At 45.3% G+C, this 14,131-nt stretch overlaps 1 protein-coding gene across 1 annotated transcript in view; it reads right to left on the bottom strand.

Moving 5' to 3' along the window:
* Positions 1-13,798, bottom strand: part of MRC2 (mannose receptor C-type 2) — an 82,499-nt gene extending 68,701 nt beyond the window's left edge. Inside the window, exon 1 of the mRNA XM_082194695.1 lies at positions 13,393-13,798. Coding sequence (XP_082050821.1) covers positions 13,393-13,495 — 103 coding nt within the window. The 5' untranslated portion in view covers positions 13,496-13,798. The remainder of the gene's footprint in view (positions 1-13,392) is intronic.
* Between the last annotated feature and the right edge of the window lie 333 nt (positions 13,799-14,131).

Raw genomic sequence — 14,131 nt, forward strand, 5'->3', positions numbered from 1 at the left:
TCTAGATTTTATACAATGTGCCAGTGGCGTAGCGTGGGTTGTCAGCACCCGGGGCAAGGCAAGTAATTTGCGCCCCCTAATCCGTGGATTTGCGCCCCCTAACCCGTGGATTTACGTCCCCTAACCCTAACCCCCAGATGTTGCGCCCTGCACCCCCCACTCTACGCCACTGCAATGTGCTGTTCAGATGACCATAACACTCCCGTCAGCAGAATGTGAGGGGAACTGGTCTTCCTCCTGTAGCTGCCCTCCCTCCATAATTCTGCTCCAAAGGGTTGGGGAAACTTCCACAGGGAATCGCCAGAAACCAATTGCTTCCATGTCCTGCTGACAGAAGCCATACTAACACCACAAGATACAACCATCTCAAACCCTCCAAGCGTCCCTATTTCCCAGGGACAGTCCCAAATAAACAGAAGCCGTTTCAGATTTGATCCCGGAATGTCCCGCTTTTCCCTTAGGACGTCCCTATTTTCCTCAGACAAATGTTGGAGGGTATCAGGGTGGATTTGATTTAAATCAAATCTATTTAAATCACGATTTAAATTACTAGTCGCTGTGGTCTAAACCACTGAGCCTCACTGGCTTGCCGATCAGAAGGTCAGTGGTTCAAATCCCCGCGACGGGGTGAGCTCCAGTTGCTCGGTCCCTGCTCCTGCCAACCTAGCAGTTCGAAAGCACGCCAGTGGTGTCCTGTTCTGGGCACCACAGTTCAAGAAGGACACTGACAAACTGGAACGTGTCCAGAGGAGGGCAACCAAAATGGTCAAAGGCCTGGAAACGATGCCTTATGAGGAACGGCTAAGGGAGCTGGGCATGTTTAGCCTGGAGAAGAGGAGGTTAAGGGGTGATATGATAGCCATGTTCAAATCTATAAAAGGATGTCACATAGAGGAGGGAGAAAGGTTGTTTTCTGCTGCTCCAGAGAAGCGGACACGGAGCAATGGATCCAAACTACAAGAAAGAAGATTCCACCTAAACATTAGGAAGAACTTCCTGACAGTAAGAGCTGTTCGACAGTGGAATTTGCTGCCAAGGAGTGTGGTGGAGTCTCCTGCTTTGGAGGTCTTTAAGCAGAGGCTTGACAACCATATGTCAGGAGTGCTCTGATGGTGTTTCCTGCTTGGCAGGGGGTTGGACTCGATGGCCCTTGGGGTCTCTTCCAACTCTATGATTCTATGATTCAGTGCAAGTAGATAAATAGGTACTCCTCCTGTGGGAAGGTAAATGGTGTTTCCGTGTGCTGCTCTGGTTCACCAGAAGTGGCTTAGTCATGCTGGCCGCATGACCCGTCTGCGGACAAACGTCGGCTCCCTCAGCCTGTAAAGCGAGATGAGCGCCACAACCCCAGAGTCGTCTGCAACTAGACTTAACTGTCAAGGGTCCTTTATCTTTACCTTTTTAAGACTTGATTTAAATCACAAGTCAGTAAGACTTGATTTAAATCATATTTTTTACAGAAAGACTCATTCTTGCTGGTATAATCTTAATATTTACAACCAGAAGAAGGTTTCATCTTTGGAAAAATAAATTTTCAGAGTTGTTTTTACAGTTCTATCAAAAATTACTGATTTGATTATACTATTAGAAATACAAAGACAGGTAATTATGAAATTATTGTTTATATTTGGACAACTTTTCTGATGTACTTTATTGGAAGGAGAAAAATAATCATTTCCTTAATAACAATTTAAACAATTTATTTAACTAAAACAATAGCATTATAGCATATGTATCCATGTTTGTTAACTGATGTGGTTAAACATTTTTTTAAAAAAAAACCACAACCTTAGACTGAGTTTTAGCACACATGAAAAGCTTAAAACAAATCCTTATTTCCCGATGAATAGCCTTTGGACTATAATGTAACTTAAATAGAAAACTATCATTAGAAAGATTTTTTATCCAAAAGCATTTTATTTTAAAAATCCGATTTAAAATTTAAAAATCCTTTTTTTTCATATATATATATATATATTTTAAAAATCCTTGATTTTTATCCACCCTGGAGGGTATGGAGTTATATGACCCACCAAGCCAAGGAGATAAGTAACTAGACAACATTACAGGGAAGCTTTTTTTAATGTTCAATGTTTTATTATGTTTTTATATAGGCTGGAAGCTACCCAGAGTGACTGGGGCAACCTAGTTAGATGGAAGGGGTACTGTTGTTGTACATCCCTATTTTCATTGGAGAAATCTCGGAGAGTATGCCATATGGATTTATTTTTTTAATCATTCACTCTCAAGATCCCTTTCCTTGCAGGTACAAAAGGAGGCAGTGGTGTCAGCCCCCCAAACAAAATAATAATAATAATAATAATAATAATAATAATAATAATAATAATAATAATTTTATTTATATCCCGCCCTCCCCAGCCGAAGCCGGGCTCAGGGCGGCTAACAACAATAAAACAGTACAAAAGTACAGCACAAACAACACTCTAAAATCATTCATTATAAAATTAATTCAAGACATGGCAGGTTCTGGGGAAAATGAGCTCTCCCGAGGCTTCGCCATGCTCCTGGACAGATGAGTTTAGAAACCGTAAGGTCATACTCAACTGTCCAGACCAGAAAAAGAATTTGTGCCTATGACCGAAAGGGAGAGATCGGCTGACTCTAAAAACAGACAAAGGGCTAAAAGTAGAAAATTACCACTTGCAGGAGAACTTAGAAAATTACAGCCGCTGGAGATTTCAGAACCTTTTACAGGAGGGGCAAACACAAAGGCAAGTTACCTGAGGAGGAAAAGGCACATAATACTCTCTAAATATGGGACCTCCTAGTCCTGCCTTTGTGATCTAGCAAGTCTCACAAAGGGAGTCGAAGTGCCGAAAAAAATGGAGATAGGAATATATTTTCCTCCATTACACTTCCTGCTCTTCGGATGTGGCTGTATGACGCGGAGCCATAATATGCTGTCTAAACATGTTCTTAGCCTTTTTTAAAAAAAAAACAACACACACCCTGAAATGTGAATTTCAGCATTGCTAAGGATGCTTCCAGACTGCTGACTCCTGGCACAACCCGAGCGTTGCTCTTCTGTCGTAAATGGCTAGCAGAATCCCAACTGGTGCCGGATTAAACCCTGCGGACGCCCCTAGGCAGTCAAAAATCTCGGGGGATCCCCTCACAAATTTTAGGAGAGAAGAAAGCTTGATTGACACTTTCTTTCAAGATCAGTATTTCAAAATTGATTATGATTTTGATCCGTTGTCCCAGCGCCCCCTAAAAGGCGGGAGAATCCGCGACCAGAAAGAAGAGGAACACCAAGGAGACTGGAAGGAATTTAAAGACTGTTCGAATAAATATTGCAATATTAAAGCTATGTAATCACTTGAAAGAATCAATTAGGCCTAGGATTAAATTGGGATTAAATAAATAAATAAGAAAAAACGTACGAAAAGAAAAGTTAGGAAATAGGATTATGGCTGCGATATGGTTTTATGAAATAATGATATTGGAAACTGCTATATATAATTACTAAGAAACTCAGATGGAAGAGATTTGAGGGAGTCAAGTAATATGTTTATGAAGATGGATTTTAATTAATTAATTAAGTTAGTTTATGTGGTGATTTGATGTATTTTATGTTTTATATTCTTTTTTTCTTTTTCTTTTTTGTGTTTCATTCTTTTTCCTTTATTATTGTTAACTTTTTCTTCTGTTATGTTTATGTATGGAAAATAATAAATATTATTGTGGGGGGGGGAGGCGTGGGGCCCACAGGCCGGTGCCTAATCTGCCTGCAGTCATACCTCGGGTTACAACCGCTTCAGGTTGCGTTTTTTCGGGTTGCGGACCACCGAAACCCGGAAGTACCGGAACAGGTTATTTCTGGGTTTCGGCGGTCGTGCATGCGCAGAAGCGCTAAATTGAGCTTTGCGCATGCACAGAAGCGCCGAATCACAACCCACGCATGCAAAGATGTGGATTGCGAACATGCATCCCGCATGGATCACGTTTGCAACCCAAACGTCCACTGTATCTGGTAAACGGGCACTGATCCCGACCAACTTTCCACATTATGGCCGCATCCATGCACCAGGGAACTCTGGGAATTGTAGTTCTGTGAAGGGAATCAATGCAAAATGACTCCTTCCATGTGTAGCAAAGGACTCCTCTCAGGCGATGCTCCTTTCCTAGGAGGAAGAGAGCCTGTGGACCTAACCCCAAGCCAGGAAGTTGCTTTTGAAGTTAGAAAATATAGCATATTTTTATTTTTGGTTGGCAAGACCTGGAGGAAGTGGAAAACTCTGTATCCAACTTTGTGAAAGGATTCTCTTAGAACAGGCGCAGGCAAACTCGGCCCTCCAGATGTTTTGGGACTGCAACTCCCATCATCCCTAGCTAACAGGACCAGTGGTCAGGGATGATGGGAGTTGTAGTCCCAAAACATCTGGAGGGCCACGTTTGCCTTTGCCTGTCTTAAAACAACCCTCAAGTACTACTGATGAAGGAAGCACGTCCAGTTGTGAACTCAAGAAGGCTCTTCTGTTCTTTGGATATGTTAGATCCTGCAGATAATAATAATAATAATAATAATAATAATAATAATAATAATATTTTTTAAAAAAATTATATCCCGCCCTCCCCAGCCGAAGCGGGGCTCAGGGCAGCTAACAACAATAAAATAATACAACATTCTAAAATCATTTCATTATAAAATTAATTCAAATCAAATTGATGGCAACCATTGGGCTAGAATTCTGTGAGGATTACAGAAGGAGGGGGTCAGGCTGTGCCCTGACCAAAGGCCTGGTGGAACAGCTCTGTCTTGCAGGCCCTGCGGAAAGATGTCAAGTCCCACAGGGCCCTAGTCTCTTGTGGCAGAGTGTTCCACCAGATCGGAGCCACAACCAAAAAAGCCCTGGCTCTGGTTGAGGCCAGCCTAACCTCCCTGTGGCCTGGGACCTTCACAATGTTTTTGTTTGAAGACCGTAAGGTCCTCCGCGGGGCATACCAGGAGAGGCGGTCCCGTAGGTACGAGGGTCCTAGGCCGTATAGGGCTTTAAAGGTTAAAACCAGCACCTTAAACCTGATCCTGTACTCCACCGGGAGCCAGTGCAGCTGGTATAGCACCGGGTGAATGTGATCTCGCAGCGAGGACCCCGTAAGGAGTCTCGCCGTGGCATTCTGCACCCGCTGGAGTTTCTGGGTCAGTCTCAAGGGCAGCCCCACGTAGAGAGATGCTACTGTTATCAAGAGGGCTATCTGCAAAGCAGTCATACCAGGGACTCAATTTTCTCATTGCAGGAAGATTATTTTGTGGTCTAGTATCAAACTTGCGTTGCCTCAATACATTCTAATGCTCTGCTCGGACCTAAACTTAATAACTGATGTGGTTGAAAAGCCAAAAGCGCATAACCTTAAATCGATGGCTTTCATCCAGCTTGCTTTCAAGTGAATCGAGCGGAACGAAACCAGCCAAGCCAATGGCCTCATCCAGGCCTGTGTGAGAATGGAAGCTTCGGGTCGCAAAGTGACATTTGAGACCCAACCTGGTACAGAGGAAACGTGTCGAAGGAATTTACACTGCACAACATCCAGAGGGTTTAAATTAGCATCGGAATCCCATAAAGTAACTGAGCTCAAGGTTTAGCCAAGTACTGCAGAAATAAAATTATGGCCTTTTGTTTGTGGTTTTTTTCTTTAAAAAAGCAGAAGAATTTGAATAACTTCTTCTAAGCCCATATTCTTGTTGATCTTTTCAGAAGGTTGAAAATCTATTCCCAAATAGTTAAAAACTGTTACTTGTTCAATAAGCTGCTCATCTAAATACCATTTGGGGAAGGTGTGTGTATCATTTAGAAAACACCATTACCTCCTTTTTTAACAATATTCAGAAAATACCCTCACACTCATTTTTTTCTGGAATAGAATTATAGCATCATCTGCATCCAATAAAACAGAAATCTTTTTTTGTGGCCAACTTGGAGATGTGATAAGTTAGTGATGACAGAAACTCAACAATATCATTTGTATATAGGTGAAATAGGACAACAGCTTAAAAATGGCACGGGATCTGTAAAAGATGGATCTCTGGTACACTGCACTTTCCGGCACGTATTAATATACAAAGTTTTAAAGGGAAAAAGGAGAGTTTTTTATAGTTAATTAGACCACTTTCCCCCAAAATCCCAAAAGGGAAATGCTGCCTTTAGATCAATAAAAGCTGCATACTATATAAAGCACCTCTGAGGGTTATGTGTTTGTGTGTTTATATTGCAAAAACAGCCTAAAAAGGGGGGGGGGGTTAAATCATTGTTCCAGAGCTTCTGTTGCAAGCTGTTTCAGAGCTTTTACACAAATAATTTTACACAACACCCTTTTTAAAAACCACACTCAGAGGTGTTAAATGGTGCTTTAAAACGCGGCCCACACACTTGGCCACTGTTGGTGGCCAATCTGGATTTCCAGAGAGAAAAGGTTTCCTATACAAACCATACTTCAGATTGCTCCAGAAGGTCAGTCGAGTTAAATTGCCTCCATGGGGACCTTCCATCCACCCTCCCAAGGCAAATCCATGCTGCAGTTGCAGGCAGAAGACTCAGGTCGCATAAACACGGATGCAAGTACAAGAAACTTTTGCCCCTACCAAACTAAAAGGTAAAGGGTCCCCTGATCATTAGGTCCAGTCGTGGCCGACTCTGGGGTTGCGGCGCTCATCTCGCTTTACTGGCCGAGGGAGCCGGCGTACAGCTTCTGGGTCACGTGGCCAGCATGACTAAGCCGCTTCTGGCGAACCAGAGCAGTGCACGGAAACGCTGTTTACCTTCCCGCCGGAGTGGTACCTATTTATCTACTTGCACTTTGACGTGCTTTCGAACTGCTAGGTTGGCAGGAGCAGGGACCGAACAATGGGAGCTCACCCCGTCGCAGGGATTCGAACCACCAACATTCTGATCAGCAAGTCCTAGGCTCTGTGGTTTAACCCACAGCGCCACCCACGTCCCCCCTACCAAACTACTAAAGTTAAATTCTGAATCAAACTGGAAGCCCGTCAGTGTGCACAAATCTAGTTTTTAACAGGTCTGCGGTGGTACTAAGGGAAACCTGGGAGAAATGGAGGACAAACGGGAGCAAATTCAACAGGGGCATACATGGAGAGAAGCTGCAATGGTGCAGTGCAGAGCAATAAGGGGTCGAGAATCCTGGCATTCCTGTGGAGGAAAAGCTGAAGTCCACCCCATGCCTTCCACCGATGAATCACGGGGATGGCATTTCTCTCAACAACTTTCAGCACCCTTAACAAACTTCCCTTTCCCAGAATTCTTTGGGTGACGCCATGATGCTTGACGTGGCGTAACAGTACTTTAAATCATGGGTAGGCAAACTAAGGCCTGGGGCTGGATCCAACCCAATCACCTTCTAAATCTGGCCGGTCCGTGAATCAGCGTGTTTTTATATGAGTAGAATGTGTGCTTTTATTTAAAATGCGTATCTGGGTTATTTGTGGGACCTGCCTGGTGTTTTTACATGAGTAGAATGTGTCCCTTTATTTAAAATGCATCTCTGGGTTATTTGTGGGGCATAGGAATTCGTTCATTTCCCCCACAAAAAATATAGTCCGCCCCCCCCAACCAGGTCTGAGGGACAGTGGACCAGCCCCCCGCTGATAAAGTCTGCTGACCCCTGCTTTAAATGTATCAGTTGGGTGTGACCTACAGCACCCAAATGTGGTAGACAGACCAGGTTCCATTGCAGCATGTTGATACTGATAGCTGGTTTGGCCAACTACAAGATGTTTCACAAAAAGCCTTTCCACATCACTGATACAGTGGTACTTCAGGTTAAGTACTTAATTCGTTCCGGAGGTCCGTTCTTTACCTGAAACTGTTCTTAACCTGAAGCACCACTTCAGCTAATGGGGCCTCCCACTGCCGCCATACCACCGGAGAACGATTTCTGTTCTCATCCTGAAGCAAAGTTCTTAACCTGAAGCACTATTTCTGGGTTAGGGGAGTGTGTAACCTGAAGCGTATGTAACCCGAGGTACCACTGTATTCGGGTCTGTTCCCTACTGGCCTGCATTCTTCTGAGCTCACATGCCACATACAGAGAAGTGACTAACCAGAAAGTCTTCTGTTCTGTTGCCTGCAGTCCTGCGACAACTTCCAAATTCTGGAAAAATAATGTTCGCTACTATTGGACTGGAATATCGTTCTGGTTTCCCTATTTTAAACAGCAGTGATGCGTGTTGTTTGCTTTTTGTGTTTTTGCTTCACAATTAGGAGAGAAGACTGCATTCAGGAGGTACTTTATTTCAGTTTCCTTCTGACAATTTTCGTGTTCTTTCACAAAACGCAAAAGCCACTTCCGGGAAATCCAGCTGAATCCCAGGAAACTGAGGGAATTTTGCATTGCAATTTCACGCGATGAAATTCCGGGTGGTATCCTGGCATACAGTTCTTTCCCACCACCTTAGCACAACATGGTAATACACTGATCAAAATGCTGGTTTAGCGCAGCACGCAGGGGACTCACCGAGTGGGCAGTTCGGTGGCGGCTCATGGGCCGGTAAAACCGTCTTCATGGGCCGCATCCGGCCCACGGGCCGCACGTTGCCGACCCCTGAGCTACAGCAACCTATAGACATGTTAACGGTGAGCCAGGAATGCCCCCAAGTGACAGCAGCAGCACTGACAGGAATTCATAGGTTTGGGTTGGAACCAGTGCCGGATTTACGTATAAGCTAAACAGCTTAGGGCCCCACTCTCTTGGGGGACCCCCAAAAATTTTAAAGGGGAAAAAACTGGATGTACATTTCCAAAATATAAGATAAAAAACTAAAATAAAACCTACTTACAGCAACAGTGTTTTGTGTTCTGTGGGCTCCTATTTGTTATGTGCAAATAGCTTTAGATAACTATTAGGTCCATAAATCACCATATAGCATATATTCAACACAAATAACAGCAACAATTTGTTGTTGACAAAGGACAGCTGGACGTATAAAGGGCCCCATTACCTTCAGTAGCTTAGGGCCTCATCAAACCTACTCCAGACCTCACCTGGAGTACTTTGTCCAGTTCTGGGCACCACAATTCAAGAAGGACACTGACAAACTGGAACGTGTCCAGAGGAGGGCAACCAAAATGGTCAAAGGCCTGGAAACGATGCCTTATGAGGAACGGCTAAGGGAGCTGGGCATGTTTAGCCTGGAGAAGAGGAGGTTAAGGGGTGATATGATAGCCATGTTCAAATATATAAAAGGATGTCACATAGAGGAGGGAGAAAGGTTGTTTTCTGCTGCTCCAGAGAAGCGGACATGGAGCAATGGAGTGTGGTGGAGTCTCCTACTTTGGAGGTCTTTAAGCAGAGGCTTGACAACCATATGTCAGGAGTGCTCTGATGGTGTTTCCTGCTTGGCAGGGGGTTGGACTCGATGGCCCTTGTGGTCTCTTCCAACTCTACGATTCTATGAAATCCGGCCCTGGTTGGAACAAAGCACAAGCATCTTCCAGGATGCTTTTTCCTTTTAGGCAAATGTTTTGGTGTTGAGAGCTATAGAAAGAAGGCTTTGATCTGCTCATTCCTTTCTTCTCAAGTACAGTGGTATCTTGGTTCTCAAACGCAATCCGTTCCGGAAGACCGTTCCAGTTTCGAAATGTTTGAAAACCAATTTCGGCCTTCAGGTTCCAAAACATTCATCAACGGAGATGTTCAAGAACTGAGGTACCATTGTATTATTATTATTGTTGTTAATCAATTAATTAAATTACTCTACAGCCCTTCATCCGAAGATTACAGGGCGGTTTACAACATAAAAACAAAAACAAAAAAAACATACCATAATAGCAAACGAAAAGAATGACCCGCCATACAGTTTAAAAATCCATAACTTGTTTAATTAGCGAGAGGCTTGGGAGAAGAGGAATGTTTTGGCCTGGCGCCTAAAGATATGTAACAAAAGCGCCAGGCAAGCTTCCCAGGGGAGAGCACTCCACAAATGGGGAGCTACCACTGAAAAGCCCCTGCTCTCGTATTGCCCCCCCCCGACCTTTTTTGGAGAGGGTGTATGAAGAAAGGCCTCAGATGATGATCACTGGGTCCAGTCTGTTCATATGAACAGGGGAAGGTCCTTGAGGTATTGCAGTCCTAAGCCATTTAGGGCTTCACAGGTCAAAACCAGCACGTTGAATTGGGCCTGGAAACTAACTGGCAGCCAGTGCGGTCGGGTTGGCATTATATGCGCAAACTGCCTTGCCCCAGTGAGCAACCTGGATGCTGAATTCTGCGCCCGCTGAAGTTTCAGAACAGTATTCAGAGGCAGCCCCATGTATAATGCATTGCAGTAATCTAACGTAGAGGTTAGCAGAGGCTCCTGACTCCCATCCTACACATTACTTCTCTTTGTTCAAATAATAATAAAAAGGACTCAAAATTGTCATGTTGGTTTTTTTAAGAGATCTCACAGCTTTGCTTCTGATTCCTTCCACTCCATGCAACATGTAGTCAGAAGCGACGTTTCCAATAATCAGAGAGAAACTATCTTGGAGCAAATTAAATTAGAAAAAAGTTAGATGCCAGTTATCCGATGGATGGCTGAGTTGTGCCAACAGTTCACTTCTCATTTTAAAAGTGGCCTTCGAAAGCAACAGGCCACCCACATTACAACATAGTTATGCGGCTTTTAAAAACACACATTAGAAATATGCCAGTGCTCAAAAAGAAGTCCATTAATATATCTTAAAGCTCAAGAGTGAGAAGCATTGGAAGCTGTCTTCCTTTCACACTGTGCGGTGTTCACACCATACATTGAAAGCATATTACTGCCCCAAAATAATTACGGGAACTGTCATCTACCTGTCACAGAACTGTAATTCCCAGCACCCTTAAAGAACTGCAGTTCCCAGGCGTCTTTGGCGAAAGTCATGTGTTTTAAGTGCGCTTTAAATGTATGGTATGTAAGCAGCCTCAGTGAAACTGCACCAAGTGTTTTCAAAACACGTCATTTCACATTCTGTGAACATCTTGACTCTTCGTTTCATTTTAGCTTATTTCACTTGCTAAGCAGCAACAGCATTCTAAGCATGTAATACGAAAGTCCTCACAATGCCAGAGAGCTAGGACATTATTATTATTCCCATTTTACAGAGAGGAACATTGTTCGTGGCCACTGTTTTGTGGTGTGAGTTATGACTGCAGGTCTCCCACATCCAAGTCCAACGTATTAGGGAATGAACTACAGTGGTACCTCAGGTTAAGTACTTAATTCGTTCCGGAGGTCCGTTCTTAACCTGAAACTGTTCTTAACCTGAAGCACCACTTTAGCTAACGGGGCCTCCCGTTGCCACCGCGCCGCCGGAGCACAATTTCCGTTCTCAACCTGAAGCAAAGTTCTTAACCCGAGGTACTATTTCTGGGTTAGCGGAGTCTGTAACCTGAAGCGTATGTAACTTGAGGTACCACTGTACATTCTGGCATCTGTTTGCATTCTTTGTTTTACCAGCCTCCTCCAAGCCAGGGCCCTCCAGATGTTTTTGACTACAATTCCCATCTACACCAGCTGGTTTTTACTTGTAAAAGGAGCTGCAGGCAGCAGAGTTCTGCATTTGATTGGAGCAGTGTACTGTGGGAGTGGGATGGGCCCATTCCTCCTGCTCCCCATTTTCCAGGGGGTGAGGCAGGAATACAAGTTTCTGCGAGTGTTGAGCAGGTACCTGGCTGGCTACAGAGGTGCGCAAGCCGCTGGGTGGGAGGAGAAAGAGAAGAGCATGTGGTTGTGGGCGATCTCCTACCCCAATCAGCCTATGCAATTAGCCATATATATGCTGCTCTGATGTTGGTCCCCATATATAAACTGTAGTGATGTATGGAAGTGAGAGCTGGACCATAAAGAAGGCTGATCGCCAAAGAATTGATGCTTTTGAATTATGGTGCTGGAGGAGACTCTTGAGAGTCCCATGGACTGCAAGAAGATCAAACCTCTCCATTCTGAAGGAAATCAGCCCTGAGTGCTCACTGGAAGGACAGATCCTGAAGCTGAGGCTCCAAGACTTTGGCCACCTCATGAGAAGAGAAGACTCCCTGGAAAAGACCCTGATGTTGGGAAAGATGGAGGGCACAAGGAGAAGGGGACGACAGAGGATGAGATGGTAGGACAGTGTTCTCGAAGCTACCAGCATGAGTTTGACCAAACTGTGGGAGGCAGTGGAAGACAGGAGAGCCTGGGGTGCTCTGGTCCATGGGGTCACGCAGAGTCGGACACGACTAAACGACTAAACAACAACAAAGCTGCTCTCACTCCATCATTGCATCTTTTGCTCTAATGTCCCACCCAAAACTGAGACAACCCAAACCCACCGACCACACACTGCTTCATTCCTGATCCTTTTCCCAACGGCTTCCTGCTCCCCCCATTTCCCAGCGGCTTCCTGATTTACTTTAAATTGCATTTTTTTTGCTTCGTAATCCACAATGGGGCTCTTTTTGAAATTTATCACGCTGCAACGTTTGTTTGTTTTTGTTAATCCTTTGGTTGCAGACTGCGCGGAACCTGGAGCAAAAAAGCAGGGGTTTTATTTATTTCTTTAAATGTCACTGTCTGGCACAACTGACCGGGTCCAGACACTGGAGCAAGTTTTGCAAATTTGGCCAACTCGCAAGGCCAGTGTGCTTGCGAAGCAAATACACTGAGCCTTTGACAAAGCTCTGGGGACAAATAAATGCCTCTCATTAGTTTCTCTGTCTCTATCACTGTTGTTGCTGGCCAAATCGCTATCCTCCTCCGAGGGACAATTGGGAGACCAGCTTGGAAAAATGCGCTCGCTCTTGCTTTTGGAAACACTGATTCCTCTGGAAAAATCCGGTGGTGTGTTGGGGTTTTTATTACGGCTGGACACATGCAAAAAAGCCTGCAGGGTTGCAAGGCAGAACTGGTGGGTAAGAGAATAAAATTCCCAAACCTCAGGGGCGCAGAAACAAGAGCATTTATTTCAAATGCAGCAGGGATCAGCTCTTGCAACTAGAGAAAATCCTCTCTCCTTTTTTTTGCTGATGGGGAGGTAGAAGAGAACCAAGTGTGTGTGCCCCCCCCCAGTTTCTTTCAAAAACAGCCGCTTCCATCTCCTCCTCCCTTCGCAATTCCAAACCACATCTGGTTCCATTCAGGTTTCTCCTCCCCTCTTGCAAAACGCAAGCTCGCGTACACCCCCCAAATGCCCCAACAACTGCCCAAAACGGGGGGGGGGGAGGGAAATCGGGGTGGGGAGAAAAGTGCATGCTAACTTTGTGAGGAGCCGACCCCCCCTTCTTATTTTTTTAAAGAGGCAGCTCTACAAGTACCTCCTTTCACCTCCACCACCCAACCTCCCGCCCTTCTTAAAAGACGCTGCAAGTTTGGAAGGGAGGAAAAACAAACACATTTGGCCAACTCAGCCCTACCTGGGAGAAGAGCGCAAAGTCCGAGCTCAATGGTCAGAAGGATGCCCAGGGCGCATCTCAGCAAGCGAGGCCGTGGCGAAGAGGGGGGGCTGGGAAGTTTCATAGCGATGGGGCTGGGGGCTGGGACTGATCTCCCTCTTCTCCTTCTTTTGCGTCTTTGCGCACTCTGTCTCTCTCTCTCCGTGCTGACTCAGGGTCCTTTCCTTCCCCTCCTCCTGTTGGGAAGGTGATGGGAGGGTAAAGAGACAGGGAGATGGGAGAGAGACAAGGAATGCGCCCCCCCTTCCCAAAAAAAGAAAGGAAAAAAGCGCCCCTCCCCTGCCTTCTAAGAATTCAGACGCTGCGTCACGAGCCCCACAGGCTGCCCAGCCAGTTGTGGGCGGAAGGGAAATGGGGGGGCGGGGGGAGAGAAGCTTTCTCCAAGACTTCTCAAACTTTTTTCCGCGGTTTGGCAAGCTGGATGTGCGCTAAGAGGAATTGCAACACGTTGCAAGTGAGGCGGAGGGGGGCGGAGAGGAGGAAAGGAGAGAGAGGCTCTCTGGTTCCTGTTCTTCCCAAAGGGGGGGGGGGGGTTGGGAAGCAAGCTCTCTCCCTCTGCCCACCTTAAAAATCAAGAGCATTTCTCCCCACCGCAGCCGCACTTTTAAAAGACACCTCCTTTTTCCTCCCAGCTGCACTCGGGCATTTTTAAATGGGCGCGATGCTGCGCGCGGGTGCATGTCTTGTCTTGTTATGCACG

This window comes from Podarcis vaucheri (genome assembly GCF_965113315.1).
Source record: "Podarcis vaucheri genome assembly, chromosome: 13".
In the NCBI taxonomy this organism is placed as follows: Eukaryota; Metazoa; Chordata; class Lepidosauria; order Squamata; family Lacertidae; genus Podarcis; species Podarcis vaucheri.